General features: G+C 53.3%; 1 protein-coding gene and 1 long non-coding RNA gene across 11 annotated transcripts in view; one reads left to right on the plus strand and one right to left on the minus strand.

The window, feature by feature from the left end:
* ZNF710 (zinc finger protein 710) overlaps positions 1-9,668 on the minus strand; it is a 54,008-nt gene extending 44,340 nt beyond the window's left edge. The window contains exons 1-3 of one of the 9 annotated variants that reach the window (XM_036231945.1): positions 6,912-7,244; positions 6,388-6,466; positions 5,826-5,917 (exon numbers count right to left, since the gene is read on the minus strand). Coding sequence is in view for 1 of the 9 variants with exons in the window: in XM_016151574.2 (XP_016007060.1) it covers positions 7,026-7,048 (23 nt within the window). In the remaining 8 variants the exon portion in view is untranslated. Of the gene's footprint in view, positions 1-5,825; positions 5,918-6,387; positions 6,467-6,911; positions 7,249-7,920; positions 8,013-9,428 lie in introns of those variants that run through there. The other 8 variants (XM_036231946.1, XM_016151582.2, XM_016151578.2 and 5 more) reach the window with 8 other exon arrangements.
* LOC107514166 overlaps positions 8,252-11,426 on the plus strand; it is a 30,517-nt gene continuing 27,342 nt past the window's right edge. For both annotated transcript variants that reach the window (XR_004954336.1, XR_001597713.2), the window contains exons 1-2: positions 8,252-9,413; positions 11,098-11,283. This is a non-coding gene — a long non-coding RNA (uncharacterized LOC107514166). The remainder of the gene's footprint in view (positions 9,414-11,097; positions 11,284-11,426) is intronic.

An 11,426-nucleotide genomic window follows, 5' to 3' on the forward strand; every position in this document is an offset into this window, starting at 1 on the left:
CACACACACATGCACAGACACACTACTACCACCACCAACAACCAGCCAGGAAATTGCCTGAAAACAATAATTGGGTTACCAATGAAAGCCAGAAGACAGTGGAACACTATCTTTAAATACTAGGAGAAAATAACTGCCAGGCCAATGTTTTATACCCAGTAAAACAATCTTTTAATAAGGATGAAATAAAATTTCAGCCACAGAGAAACTAAATGTTTTTGATTAAAAGACATTCACCACATGATGGTCTGATCCCAGAAAATGAGGCCTGAGATTCAAGGACAAAACGGTAACTATGTGGAAAATCAGAACAACAGTTAACTATATAGAACATCAAAAATTATGCCCAATTTGTAGAATTAATGAGAGAAAGAAGATGCAGCTAACCCACTGTATAGCAACTGAACATGAGCAGGGATGATGACTTTATATAAAGCATTCCATGGTCCTTCTCATTGCTTGAAAAAAGATATATCGACACCAAGTGACTTTAAACCTTATGTAGTCTGCATGCATCAAAAGAACAGAAATAGAGTGTATAAGTTCCAAAGCAGTACAGAGGGAAAAAAATGGAGGGAAGAAAAGGGGAAAAAAAACTTTCAATCAATTTAAAAGAGTGAACAGAGAAGAATCAGAAAAAGAAGAAAGAGAAAGCACAAAATAAGACGGCAGAAAGATACCCATATATACCCAAAGCTGTAACAAATGTAAACCTAGTTCTAAGCTGCTCACAGGCAACATGAGGACAGGAAGGGATATGGGCCATGAGTCCTCACCGTGCAGGCTAAAACCACAGACATGGACCGGAAGCAAGGAGCAGAGAACCATGGCCCCAGCACCAAAGTGCAGGCTGGAGAAAAGGGATGGAAGAAAAAGCAGGATCGGAGAGGATGAAGAAGGACCCAGAGTGAAAAGCCAGGACTTACTAGGGGAGAGACTTTTCACAGCAGTACCTGCCATGGAGAAGTCAGTGAAGGAGAGGCCACAGAACAGGCCCCTGGGTGTGATCAGCAGGTGGCCAGGGCAGGACACGGGAATGAGGGCTTGGGTGATGGTGGGCACAAGGCCCAGGAGGGCAAGCACAGGCTTCTCAGCCTGGGGCAGGGGTGGGCAGGGCTGCTTCCAGGAGGGATGTGCAATGTGGGGACAGGAAGAGTTCGGAATTTTAGAGGCAACCTGCTTCCAGGTAATGGCAAGTCCACAGCGGTCTTGTGGTCTGTAGCTAGTGAATGGATGGGAGGTGAGACTGTGGGCCCAGGGGTCTCAGGATCGGAGGGACGTCAGAGGGGTTGACAAACCAGTACCACCAGCCTCCAAAGGCTACCTGATACTTATTGACAGGCCGACTAAGACCCGGTCCTTGTGAGGACATTCTCATGGGGCACATAAAACCACCACTAAAGTTTGGCTATTGTTTTTCACCAAACACATGCATGACAGCCTTCCTCATCCAGAAGCCCCTTCCATTGCTGCCCCACTGGGAACAGGATTGGGTGAGCGATGGCACTCGGACACCACCCAGAAGACAAACCATACATAACTAAGAGTCATCACAGAAGCTACGGTTTGCCATGCACATCTGGAAGATGGGCATTCCTGCTTTCTGTGGTGATCACTTTTACCCGATTTTGATTCCCTATTTATTACACACTGGGGGAGGAAGGCGGGAAGGAAGAAAGGGAAGGCAGGCGGGCCACGATGTGATCCCTTATTCTTAGCTTCTGACTGCACTGAAAATCCTCACGTTTCCAATGGTTCTCTCAGTTCTCCCAAAATATACACACAATAGGGTATATATATTTAATATCAGAAACTCCTTCATGGTGATGGTGGCAGAAGACAGAACCAAACTCACCCCTAGAGGCCAACCCACTTCTAACAGTCCTTTCACTCCATGTATAAATATATAGATTTTCAAGATAATACATCCTGATAAAAATTCAAATGGCATAGAAATGAATAAAAGAGAAGACAAAAGGGCCTCTGTACTTGGGGTAAGGCACTAGGAATGGGGGAAGGGTCAGGTCTGTGAGCTACATCCATTAATTAGTAGGTAATAAAAACCAGGTATTTTACCTTTGGAAGCTGCTAATTTGACATATATTTGGTCCTGCTTTGGCCCCTAACCTCCTTTAACCCCCTCTTTCAGAATCCATCCCAATTTCCTGCTACCACTTCACCCCCACTTTATGACACTGCAATTCTTCCAGAACCTTCTACCCAATTTTAGAATTTTTAATTTAGCTTGCAGTACTGCAGCAGTCCTGTTTTCTCATTTTTTTCCCCCTTGCAAACAAATGTGAGTTGGGACCAATAGTGACACAGGCTCTCATGGGCTAGCCTGGCAATTGATGCTACTGAATACGTATCCTCGGGAAAATCCTTTCTATTTTATGCCTGAACGACTGGAAGATGCTTACTTGAAAAGTGGGGCCTCTGTAAACTCAATTTCTGCTCTACCCCAAAATGCTCCCCCCCAGTTCCACCTGTTACTAAGGAAGGTTTTGGCACCAGAGACTCTGGAGCCCGACTGCCTGGGTGCCAGCCTGGTTCTGACACTTAGTAAGTGTGTAACTTCTGGAAAGTCACCCAAGATGAATGAGCTAATATATGGGAAGTGCTTAGAATCGTGCCTGGCACACAGTGAGTGCTGTATGATAAAAGAGCTGGGAGAGGTAACTCAAGAAAGGCACTGGCCCCTAGTCAGGGGCGGCAGCCGACCCCTTTGAGGCTAGTGGAAGTTATGGGGCTTCTCTCCAGAAAAGCGCACAGACACGTAACCCTCTGCACAGCTGTGGGTGTGACTGAAGCCCACCCACAGCCTACAAGGCTCAAGGACCCCTGGTTTTGGCCCTCAGGTCTTCTCCACAGCCGCGTGAGGATCTCAAGGATCAAACTCCATGGCAGTTCTTAAAGTATCATGTTCACAGGCATGAACTGCTGAAAAGGTTCCTCCCACCTTCGTTTGGGTTCAGCTTTCAGCAGAAGTCTTAAACCTTTCTTCCCTCAAGGCCCTTTTGACCCTCCCCAGTTTTTCTCTCTGCTTCAGGCCAAACCCTCCCAGGTTACCTTGAGATAATCTTTCCCTAAGCAACAAAACTCCATATGCTTTTTGAGAATTATTCCGATCCTTCCCCAAAGCTGACGGTCCACCCCGTCTCTTCAGCGCTTCCTAAAGTCCGACCAGAGCAGAGAGGAAAGCTGCTTGCTTGCCAAAGGCACCTCAGAGGTGGAGGCTGTGGAAGCGCAGGTCCTTCACACACTTGGAGGCTGCACAAACCAGCAAAAACCAAAGATCAGAGAAGCCAGAAGGAACTTGTGAATTCTCTCATGACCCCGAGGAGAAGGGACTTGCCCCAGGTTGCCCAACTCATTTACGGCAGAGCGGGGAGAATCTCCCAGTTCAACACTTTGATTCCATCAGCATTTCTCAGACTTTACCCTGCTGCGCTAGAATATTGTTCAAAAGCAGACTCAGCAGTTCTGCTGAGGGGCCTGAGATTCAGCATTTCCAACCAGCTCCCAGGGGATGGTGATGTTGAAGGACCACGGACCTCAAGGAGTAACAAGGGCTTACATCAAGGTTAATCTACTGTCCCTCCTCTTTTAAAGACTCTTCACCCACCCACCCTTCACGTGGCTGTTTAAATGCCCTTTCTTCAAGAACACCTCCCTTCCCCTTCCTCTGTCATTATCAGCTCCCATAGCCTCTGTACTTTTCCTTTTGAAGGATTTATAACAACTATAATTAAAGACTATTTGTGTAATTATTAGTTTAATGTCTGTCTCCCAGGGAGATTGTAAGCTCCACGAGGACGGGACCAGCTCAGCAACTGGTAAATGACACACTTCCAATAAAAGGGTATGGCCTGGACCAGCATCCTGGCATCAGAAGGTAAGGTTTACACACCAGGAAAACATCTTCCAAAGGCCTCAAGGACACCAGCTAGCTTTAAAATTCCCACTAGCTTCAAATATATGCCAACCATAATTTAAGTTAAAAAGCATACTTTTCAGCTTTTGGGGGGCGGGGGAGGCCGGGAAGCAGTCTCCTAAATCTTTCTCAAGTGCAAAATAGCCCCGATCTGGTACTGGCCACTCTGCTTGGGGAACAGTCAGATGGCCTAATAGTCTCCACTGGCTGAGACATCTTCAGGTACTGTGTGGGCCTTGGCAAAGGACGCAGAGGGCACGCTTCCTGACCAGCCTCAGGCCCCTGCAGACCAACACTTTCAAGTTTTTCTGCTGCCATCTTTTCAAGGAACCCCAAAGCTCTGAGTGCTCCTCACTCCTCAGTGTGGGCAGAGCTGTCTTGACCTCATCGACAGTCTAGGGAGGCAAAGTTTGATGTCAGTCTGTCTGGATTCAGGTATCAGCTCTGTGCCCTTGGACAAGTAACTTAACTCCTCTGTGCTCCCGTTTCCCAATCTGCCAAATGGAAATAGCAGTGTAGTAGGTAGCACACGCCAAGGGCTAAGGGAGATGACATTCATAAAGCACTTAGCCACGCCTGACCCAAGATACACGATTATTATTATTATTCCCAAAACCAACCAATCCAATTTTGATATCTCTCTACTGTTTTGCACAAGTCTCCACCCAGTGGCTCAATCCATTCAGGGTTTACTCTTGCGAGCCCCTCCTACCTTACCTGTCAGGAGACTGAAGCAATGACTCACTGCAAAACTCTGCAGCTTCCATCAATCACCTTCCGGTCCCTGCCCCCTAGTATCATTCGTGAGCTCCTTCTGGGAACATTTATCCCAGCAAGTATTTCTTGAGGGCCCTCTATGTGCCAGTAACTGTTCTAGGCACTGGGGCTTAACAATGAACAAAGAAAGACCTCTACCCTCACGGATTGAGGTTCCACAAAGAGATCTAATCCGCAAAGAGAGATCAGTTTCGGTCTCTGGCCCTTACATCCCATTTTCTCCCCAGACCAATCCTAAATAAATCACAAGTACAAAGCATGAAGAAAGCATTCCAGATCAAAAAGTGCTAAATGCGACTTGGGAACATCCTGATGACGAAAGTACTTCCCCGCTGAACCGGTGGACACCCAGAAGCACCTGGTTCCCCCTAGCAGTCACACTGGCATGTCAAATCCTCCAGAACAGTAGGTATAACATGCCTGGAAAATAAGGCACTTCATTGACCCACCTCTTACACATAGCACAGGGACGTGGGTTCATGTTCTCACAGCCACGTCCTTTGCCCGGACCTTGATTTGGGCTCCCAAGAAGGAACAGAAGCAGCGGCCTTGTGGAAAGAGCACTGGGAACGGACTCTGAAAGCGCAGGTTCCAGTGCTGGCTCTGCCACGGACTGTGGGACCCCAGGCATGGAGCAGGCCTCATGCCTCCATTTCTTTTAGACAACTTCTAAGATCCTCTTCTGGCTTTCAAGTCCAAGGGCTGGGAGCTACCACCAGTAACAAGAGACTGAGCAGATTCACAGATCCCTTATTCAACAAAATGAGCCCCTGCCCTGAGATTGGGGGCGGGGGGTGAGCAAGTCAGATGAGGAGCCCATGGAGAAGCTCCTGAGAGACACCCGGGTCCTCCTTTACTTATTTCTGCCCTTCTACATGCACAACTCCGGTAGAAATATCTCTGGGCCACAAGGTAGATCTAAAATAGAAGTACAAAATCTCTGGTGGTCCCATTAGCGACCCTTTCTCCAACTCGAAAACCATCCAGACCCTGCCTGTCTCTTTGAATCTATACAGCGAGCCTAAAAATAAGTCCCATTGGTTGGAATGGAAGTGACCTAAGTACAGAACCAATGACCCCGCTGGCCATACACCACAGGAGGACAGGGACTCACCCAGGAATCTGCTCTGAGGAGAAGAGCGAGCCTCTGCCCCCACTTCAACTCACTGCATCTCACCGCATGGCCGCACAGGCAACCAGGTGAGCCTAGAAAAAAGAAAATGTGACCCAAATGTCCAACTCCCCCTACCTAAAAGACAGCAGCTCCACCGCATGTACAGCAAAGCCGGGTCCTGCATGTCATTGGAGCACTACAGTGGCTGTTGGAACTATAGGTGACCAGTTAAGAGGTCCTGTTTCAAGAATGGCAGGTGCCTGGCACAGGGTGACACATGGCCCGAGGACCAGCTGACAAATCACCAGAAAAGCTCTAGAAAACAACATTCACTTTAAAACAAATGAGAAAGGGACAGCCATACCGAATCTCCAAAATCAAAACCAGACAGTCCCGAGGCTTTGATCACCAACACTAAGAGTACATTTTCTAATGTCTAATGACAATTAGGGGTGGTTTTCTTCCCCACCCCACCTGGCCCAGCAGGTCCTTGGGGAGGGCGCCACAGGGATGCAGGCCCCAAGCCGTCCACCAGGCAGAACTGAACTCTGTTTTTACTTACACGTGCACAAAGGCAGGGCTGAAAGAGCAGCTTCAAAGTTGGCTGGGTGACTCCCAAGGGTGCAAAGTCCTCCAAACACCTGTGGGGAAATTTTGTCAATTTCCCAGGCGCCCACTGGAACTGGTTATGTCCCCTCCAGGTCGTTGCCGGTTGGGAGTTTCCATTTTGCAAAGAAATAAAGGCGCCCTGGGCGCCCTGAGCAGTTGAGGCGCTAGGCCCGCAACACCAGGGAGGACCAGGAGGATGGTCGGTCGCCGGACCGCTCCGACGGGGAGGAACCAGCCCCTCGCAGTGTCCCGGGGAAAACGCACCCAGGCTACGGCTGCGCCTTGCCGGAACCATCGCGGATCTTAGAGAGACATTAATGACCGTTTTGGCTTAGTTAAAACCCACGCAAGCACCTCCCTGGCCTCTTAAATCTTCCCAAACTTCAGCTTAGACTGGAGGCAAGCAGTGGCAGCGATCATAAAAGTCATCTTAAGAGGCAAGTTGGGGAAAAAAAAAAAAAAAAACACAATACGCACTACTTAGCAAGTCCGCGGTTAGGGGGGCGGTGGCAGAGGGCAGATCTGTGGGATCAGCACGCGCGGGGTTGAGAGGCAGGGCCGCCCCGACGGTCCCTGGGTCCCCGCGCCCACCTGGCAGCCTCTGGGCCCCTCATCTGACGCCGACGATCACACCCCTCAGCTCTGTCCAATTAGGAAAATGACCGCGAGGAGACGTTGAGAGTGGGCGACGGGGAAAGGCGGACAGACTCAGGAGGCTGAGGACAGGCCGTGGGGACGCAGCCAGCCGGCGAACGCCTTCAACAGGTCCCCGGCCGCGGCGCCCCGACGCCGACCCGGCGGGGGTCCCGCGGCGCACGGCCTCGCGTCGCCCTCGGGGACGCCCCCCTGCGCGCCCGCGGCGGCGCGCTCCGCCCTCCCCCACCCCGGGTGGCGCGGACGCGCGGCCACCCCACCCGCCCGGAGAATAAAGTTTGTGGGCAGCCGAGGGGCGGGGCGGCGCGGCGAGGGGGCGAAACTTTGAGTCCCGGGCGGGCGGCGGGGGGAGCGCACCGGCGCCGGGACACCCACGTGCGGGCCCCGGAGCCCCGCCGCCCGCCCGGGCCTCCCGCGCCGCCGCCGCCGCCGCCGCCGCCGCCGCGGCGCTTTCCTTTCATTTCTGCAGCTCTCTCCCTCTCTTCCTCTCGGTCTCTCATTCGCGCGCTCTCCTCACTCCCTCCCTTCCCCCTCCCCTCCTCCCACCCTCCACCCCCAGACGCCATCGCTCCGCTCCGTCTTTCCCCCCCGCTCTCCCTCTCTCCCTCCAGCTCGCCGGCATGAGGGAATGTGGAAGTGAAAGGGAAAGACGACATGTTTGCAGCGCGGCGCGGGCCTGCGCGCGGCCGTCCCCGGGGAGAGGCGGGGGGCGGGCCGGCCGCGGCCGCAGCGACCCACCCCCGCGCCCCCCGCACCCCCGCCGCCGCCGCCGCCGCCACCACCGCCCGGCGTCCGCCCGGGGCTGCGGGCCCGGGCCGCGCGGGACACTCACCCTGGGTCCGGGCGCGGCTCCTGCGTTGGGGCCCTCGGCGGGCCGGGGCCGGGGGCTCCTGGCTGCCCACCGCCCGGGCTGCTGCTGCGCGCCCGCCGCCGCCTCCACGCGCGCCCGCCGCCTGCTCGGCTGCCCGCCCTCCGCTCCTCTTTCTCTCTCTCTCTCTCTCTCTCTCTCTTGCTCTCTCTCCTCCTCTCTCTCCCTCTCTCCCCCTCTCTCCTCTCTCTCCTCTCTCTCTCTCTCCCTCTCTCTCTCTCTCGCTCGCGCTCTCTCCCTCCCTGGAAGAAGGGAATGAGGCAGGGCTGACGTGAAGGGATGCAAAACAGCTCCTCCTAAGCCAGCTCGCAGAGGAAGAGAGACAGAAAAGCAGCCCTTTTATCTCTCTTTTGTTTTCTCACTTCCTTCCACCCCCCCACACCCCCCTCCTGTCAGCCCAAGTTTTCTTTTCTCTTTCCACCGCAGAGAGGATTTTTTTCTTCCCCTCTTTCTCTGCCTTTCAGTTCAACTCTCCCACTCAAATGGAAAGCCTGGAGGGTTTTCGCTCTTTTTTTTTTTTTTCCTTCCCTCTTTTCTTCCTTCTTCCTCCTTTCTTATTTCTCTAAAAGGGTTTTGTTTGCTGTGGGAGTTTCGTTTGAAAATCAAGTCACGCCTTTTTTTCCTCCTTTTCTCTCTCTTTCCTCCTCAGAAAAGGGGAACAAAGATGAACTGAAGCGGGGGAGAGGGGGAGCGGCAGTGCCTCGCATGGAAATGGGGGCCCGGCCCGGCACAAAGGGGGCCCGGGGACTCCGCGCCCCCCGGCCCCGTGCGAAGCTCGGGGCGTCCCCGGGAAGGGGAGTTAGTGGGGTGGGGGGCGCGGCTGCCGGGTGCTGCCCAGTCGCCCCTCCCGGGCCTGAGGTGGAAGGCCAGGTGTGTTCTTGACTCCTGTATTTTGAAAGTGGGCAGATGGGCTAGGAGCAGGCGTCCCCGCACCGCGCCGAACTGGAAAAGAGCCTTGAAACAGCTGTTCGCGGAGCCCTAGACAGCCAGGCTCGAGGGGGCAGCGCGGGCTGCGAGCGCGCGCCGGGCCGCCGTGGACGCGGCTGGAGGAGCGGGGGGTCGGCCCCTCGCGGGCCCTCCAATCCCGGGGCCTGGGCCTCGGCCCCAGCTGCACTGCTGGGGGCGCCGAGGCGTGGCCGCTCGCCGCGCGGGGGTCAGGCCCTCGCGCCTCCCTGCAGGGGGCTTGGCACGGCCCGGCCTCGCCCCAGCTCCCGGACAGGCCGGGTTCTCCGAGCTCCGGGACGCCCGCCACTCCGAGCCGCTTCTCGACTCCGACGCTGGGCCGGGCCGGAGTCCTCGGACACAGCCGGACGGAGCCGCCGCGAAGGGTCAATTATTCATGGGGCTCCCGGGCGTGCTCCCAAGACCTGCTCTGCCCTCAGCTTCTCCGGAGAAGTGGGGAGAACACAGGGGAAAAGTTACCACAGCAAAGTTGGCCACATTTCTCATTTTTCCAAGTAAGTATTGAGCACCTGCTGGATGCCTGGCACTTGCACTGGGGCTGCTGCCAGGGGCTGGGGAGAAACGTGAGGTCTTCGTGGGCCCCCAGAGTTTCCGCAGGAAACAATGCCTGAGGAGGCCGCAGCTCAGGACCTGGTCATTGAGAGGAAGGAAAGCCTGGATCCCCTGGCCTCCCGCCTCTCTTCCTTCCCCTTCTCTTCCTACCTCCCGGCTGCATCTCCTTGGCTCCACCCCTTCTCATCAATTCCTCCCACACTTCCCTGCTCTCCCTGGCTTTTCACTGGAGGGTCCCTTCTCCCAGCGAGGAACAGATGCTGAGCCCCATTGTCTCTCCCCCAGTGACTGCAGCCTCCTTGGACCTGCCGCTCTTCCTCCCTCCCCCCAGCTGGGAGGCCTGGGCCTTTAGACACTGGAGCCCCAAGGCCACTGCCCCTCACCCCACCCTAAACCAGCTCCTGGTGTTGTGAGCTATGACTCCAGTCACTCAGAACATGATTTGTTTCTGACTGGGAGTGAGGAGACAGTAGCCTGAGACTTTGCTTAAGCAAGGAGGACACCACGGTTTTAATATCAGCACACTGAGCACTGAATGACCCCAGAGCATTTGCCCACTACGTCCTCTTAATAGGATATTCAGGAAGCCACATTTCTGTCATTTTATATCCTCCAGCTTAGTGCACCTAAACTGTATCCTTCAAACAAAGCAAAACACAGCTTTCATTATAGTCAAGCACTCATTTAACAAATGCTTGTTGACCCAATCTGTGCCTGCACCTGTGCTGGGTGCTAAGGCCCATCAGCACACACAGTCCTCACTTAGCCTTTGCAGACTGACGGGGGAAGAAGCAAGAAGGCAGGGAACCACAGTGCTACGTGATGCATGAAAAATGAACCACGGAAGCACCTAAGAGGGTACTTGGACTAGGGCGGGGACTAGAGTGGTCAGGGATGGCTTCCTGAAGGAGGTTACATCTAGATGAGCAGGCATGAGTGCTAGGCAAGTGCTAGGCAAATGCATGGGAAGGCACAGCCTGTCCAAAGCCCCCAGAGCAAGAGAGCACATTCTTACAGATTCTTGGAACTGCCACAAGTATTTGCTGCAGTGTGGAGTACAAGTGGGGGAGTGGGGAGAGAGGACAGAGTCAGGGCACAAGTGGGAGGAGAGAGTGGGGAGTGTGACAGGGTATAGGTAGAAGAGGGGGCCGGATATCAAGGAGATGTTCAAATTTTAGCCTCTTCTACTTGGGTGACTAACAGCCTCAGTGAGTAACTTAGACTCAGTTTCCTCACTTATAAAATAGGTAAGAAGAGCTTGGGCTGCAGAAATAGCATCTTATGTTTAAGGGTCCAGGCTTACTTGCTGATTATCTGTGGGCAAGATGACCTCTCTAAGTCTAAGTTTTCTCATCTGTAAAATGGGGATGACAACACCTGATGTGAAGAGTTATTGTGAGGCTTAGATGAACCCATGCATAGCGGTGTCTGGTATGTCAGTGCCAATACATGGTAGCTTTTATTCGTTATTTTTATAAATCAGGGAGTGTCAGGGAGGTGCCCTTACAACCTAGAAATGAGATTATGTTCTTTCTGGGTTGAAACCAGAATGACTCACCATGCCAGAAATGAGATGAGCTGTCTGTGGAGGAAGCATTCATTGAAAGATGTCCTGTGTCCCAACAGGTGGCCTGGATTGGGAACGCCTACATCTGATCAAGGTGGCCAGGGTGTCGTCTCAGAAACATGACTGGAATGTGGAGACTGGCTACCCAGGCCTGGCCTCATTAGTGGAGTTGTAGCCTGCCTGAAAGACGAATAGGAATCAGAGGAGAGTGGGCCTCGAAAAATCCAGAGGGCCCCTTGGAGAAGGTACATGGGTGTGTTTGCTCAGTGTAGAAAAGTAGGCACAGAAGTTCACACTCGGGGGAAGGAAGGGAGAAAAGGGGATTATTGACTCCTCCAGAGCTCCAAATTAAATCTCTCAAAACCTCTTAGTCCTTTGCTTGGATTCC

This window comes from Rousettus aegyptiacus, unplaced genomic scaffold (assembly GCF_014176215.1).
Source record: "Rousettus aegyptiacus isolate mRouAeg1 unplaced genomic scaffold, mRouAeg1.p scaffold_m13_p_14, whole genome shotgun sequence".
Classification (NCBI taxonomy): Eukaryota; Metazoa; Chordata; class Mammalia; order Chiroptera; family Pteropodidae; genus Rousettus; species Rousettus aegyptiacus.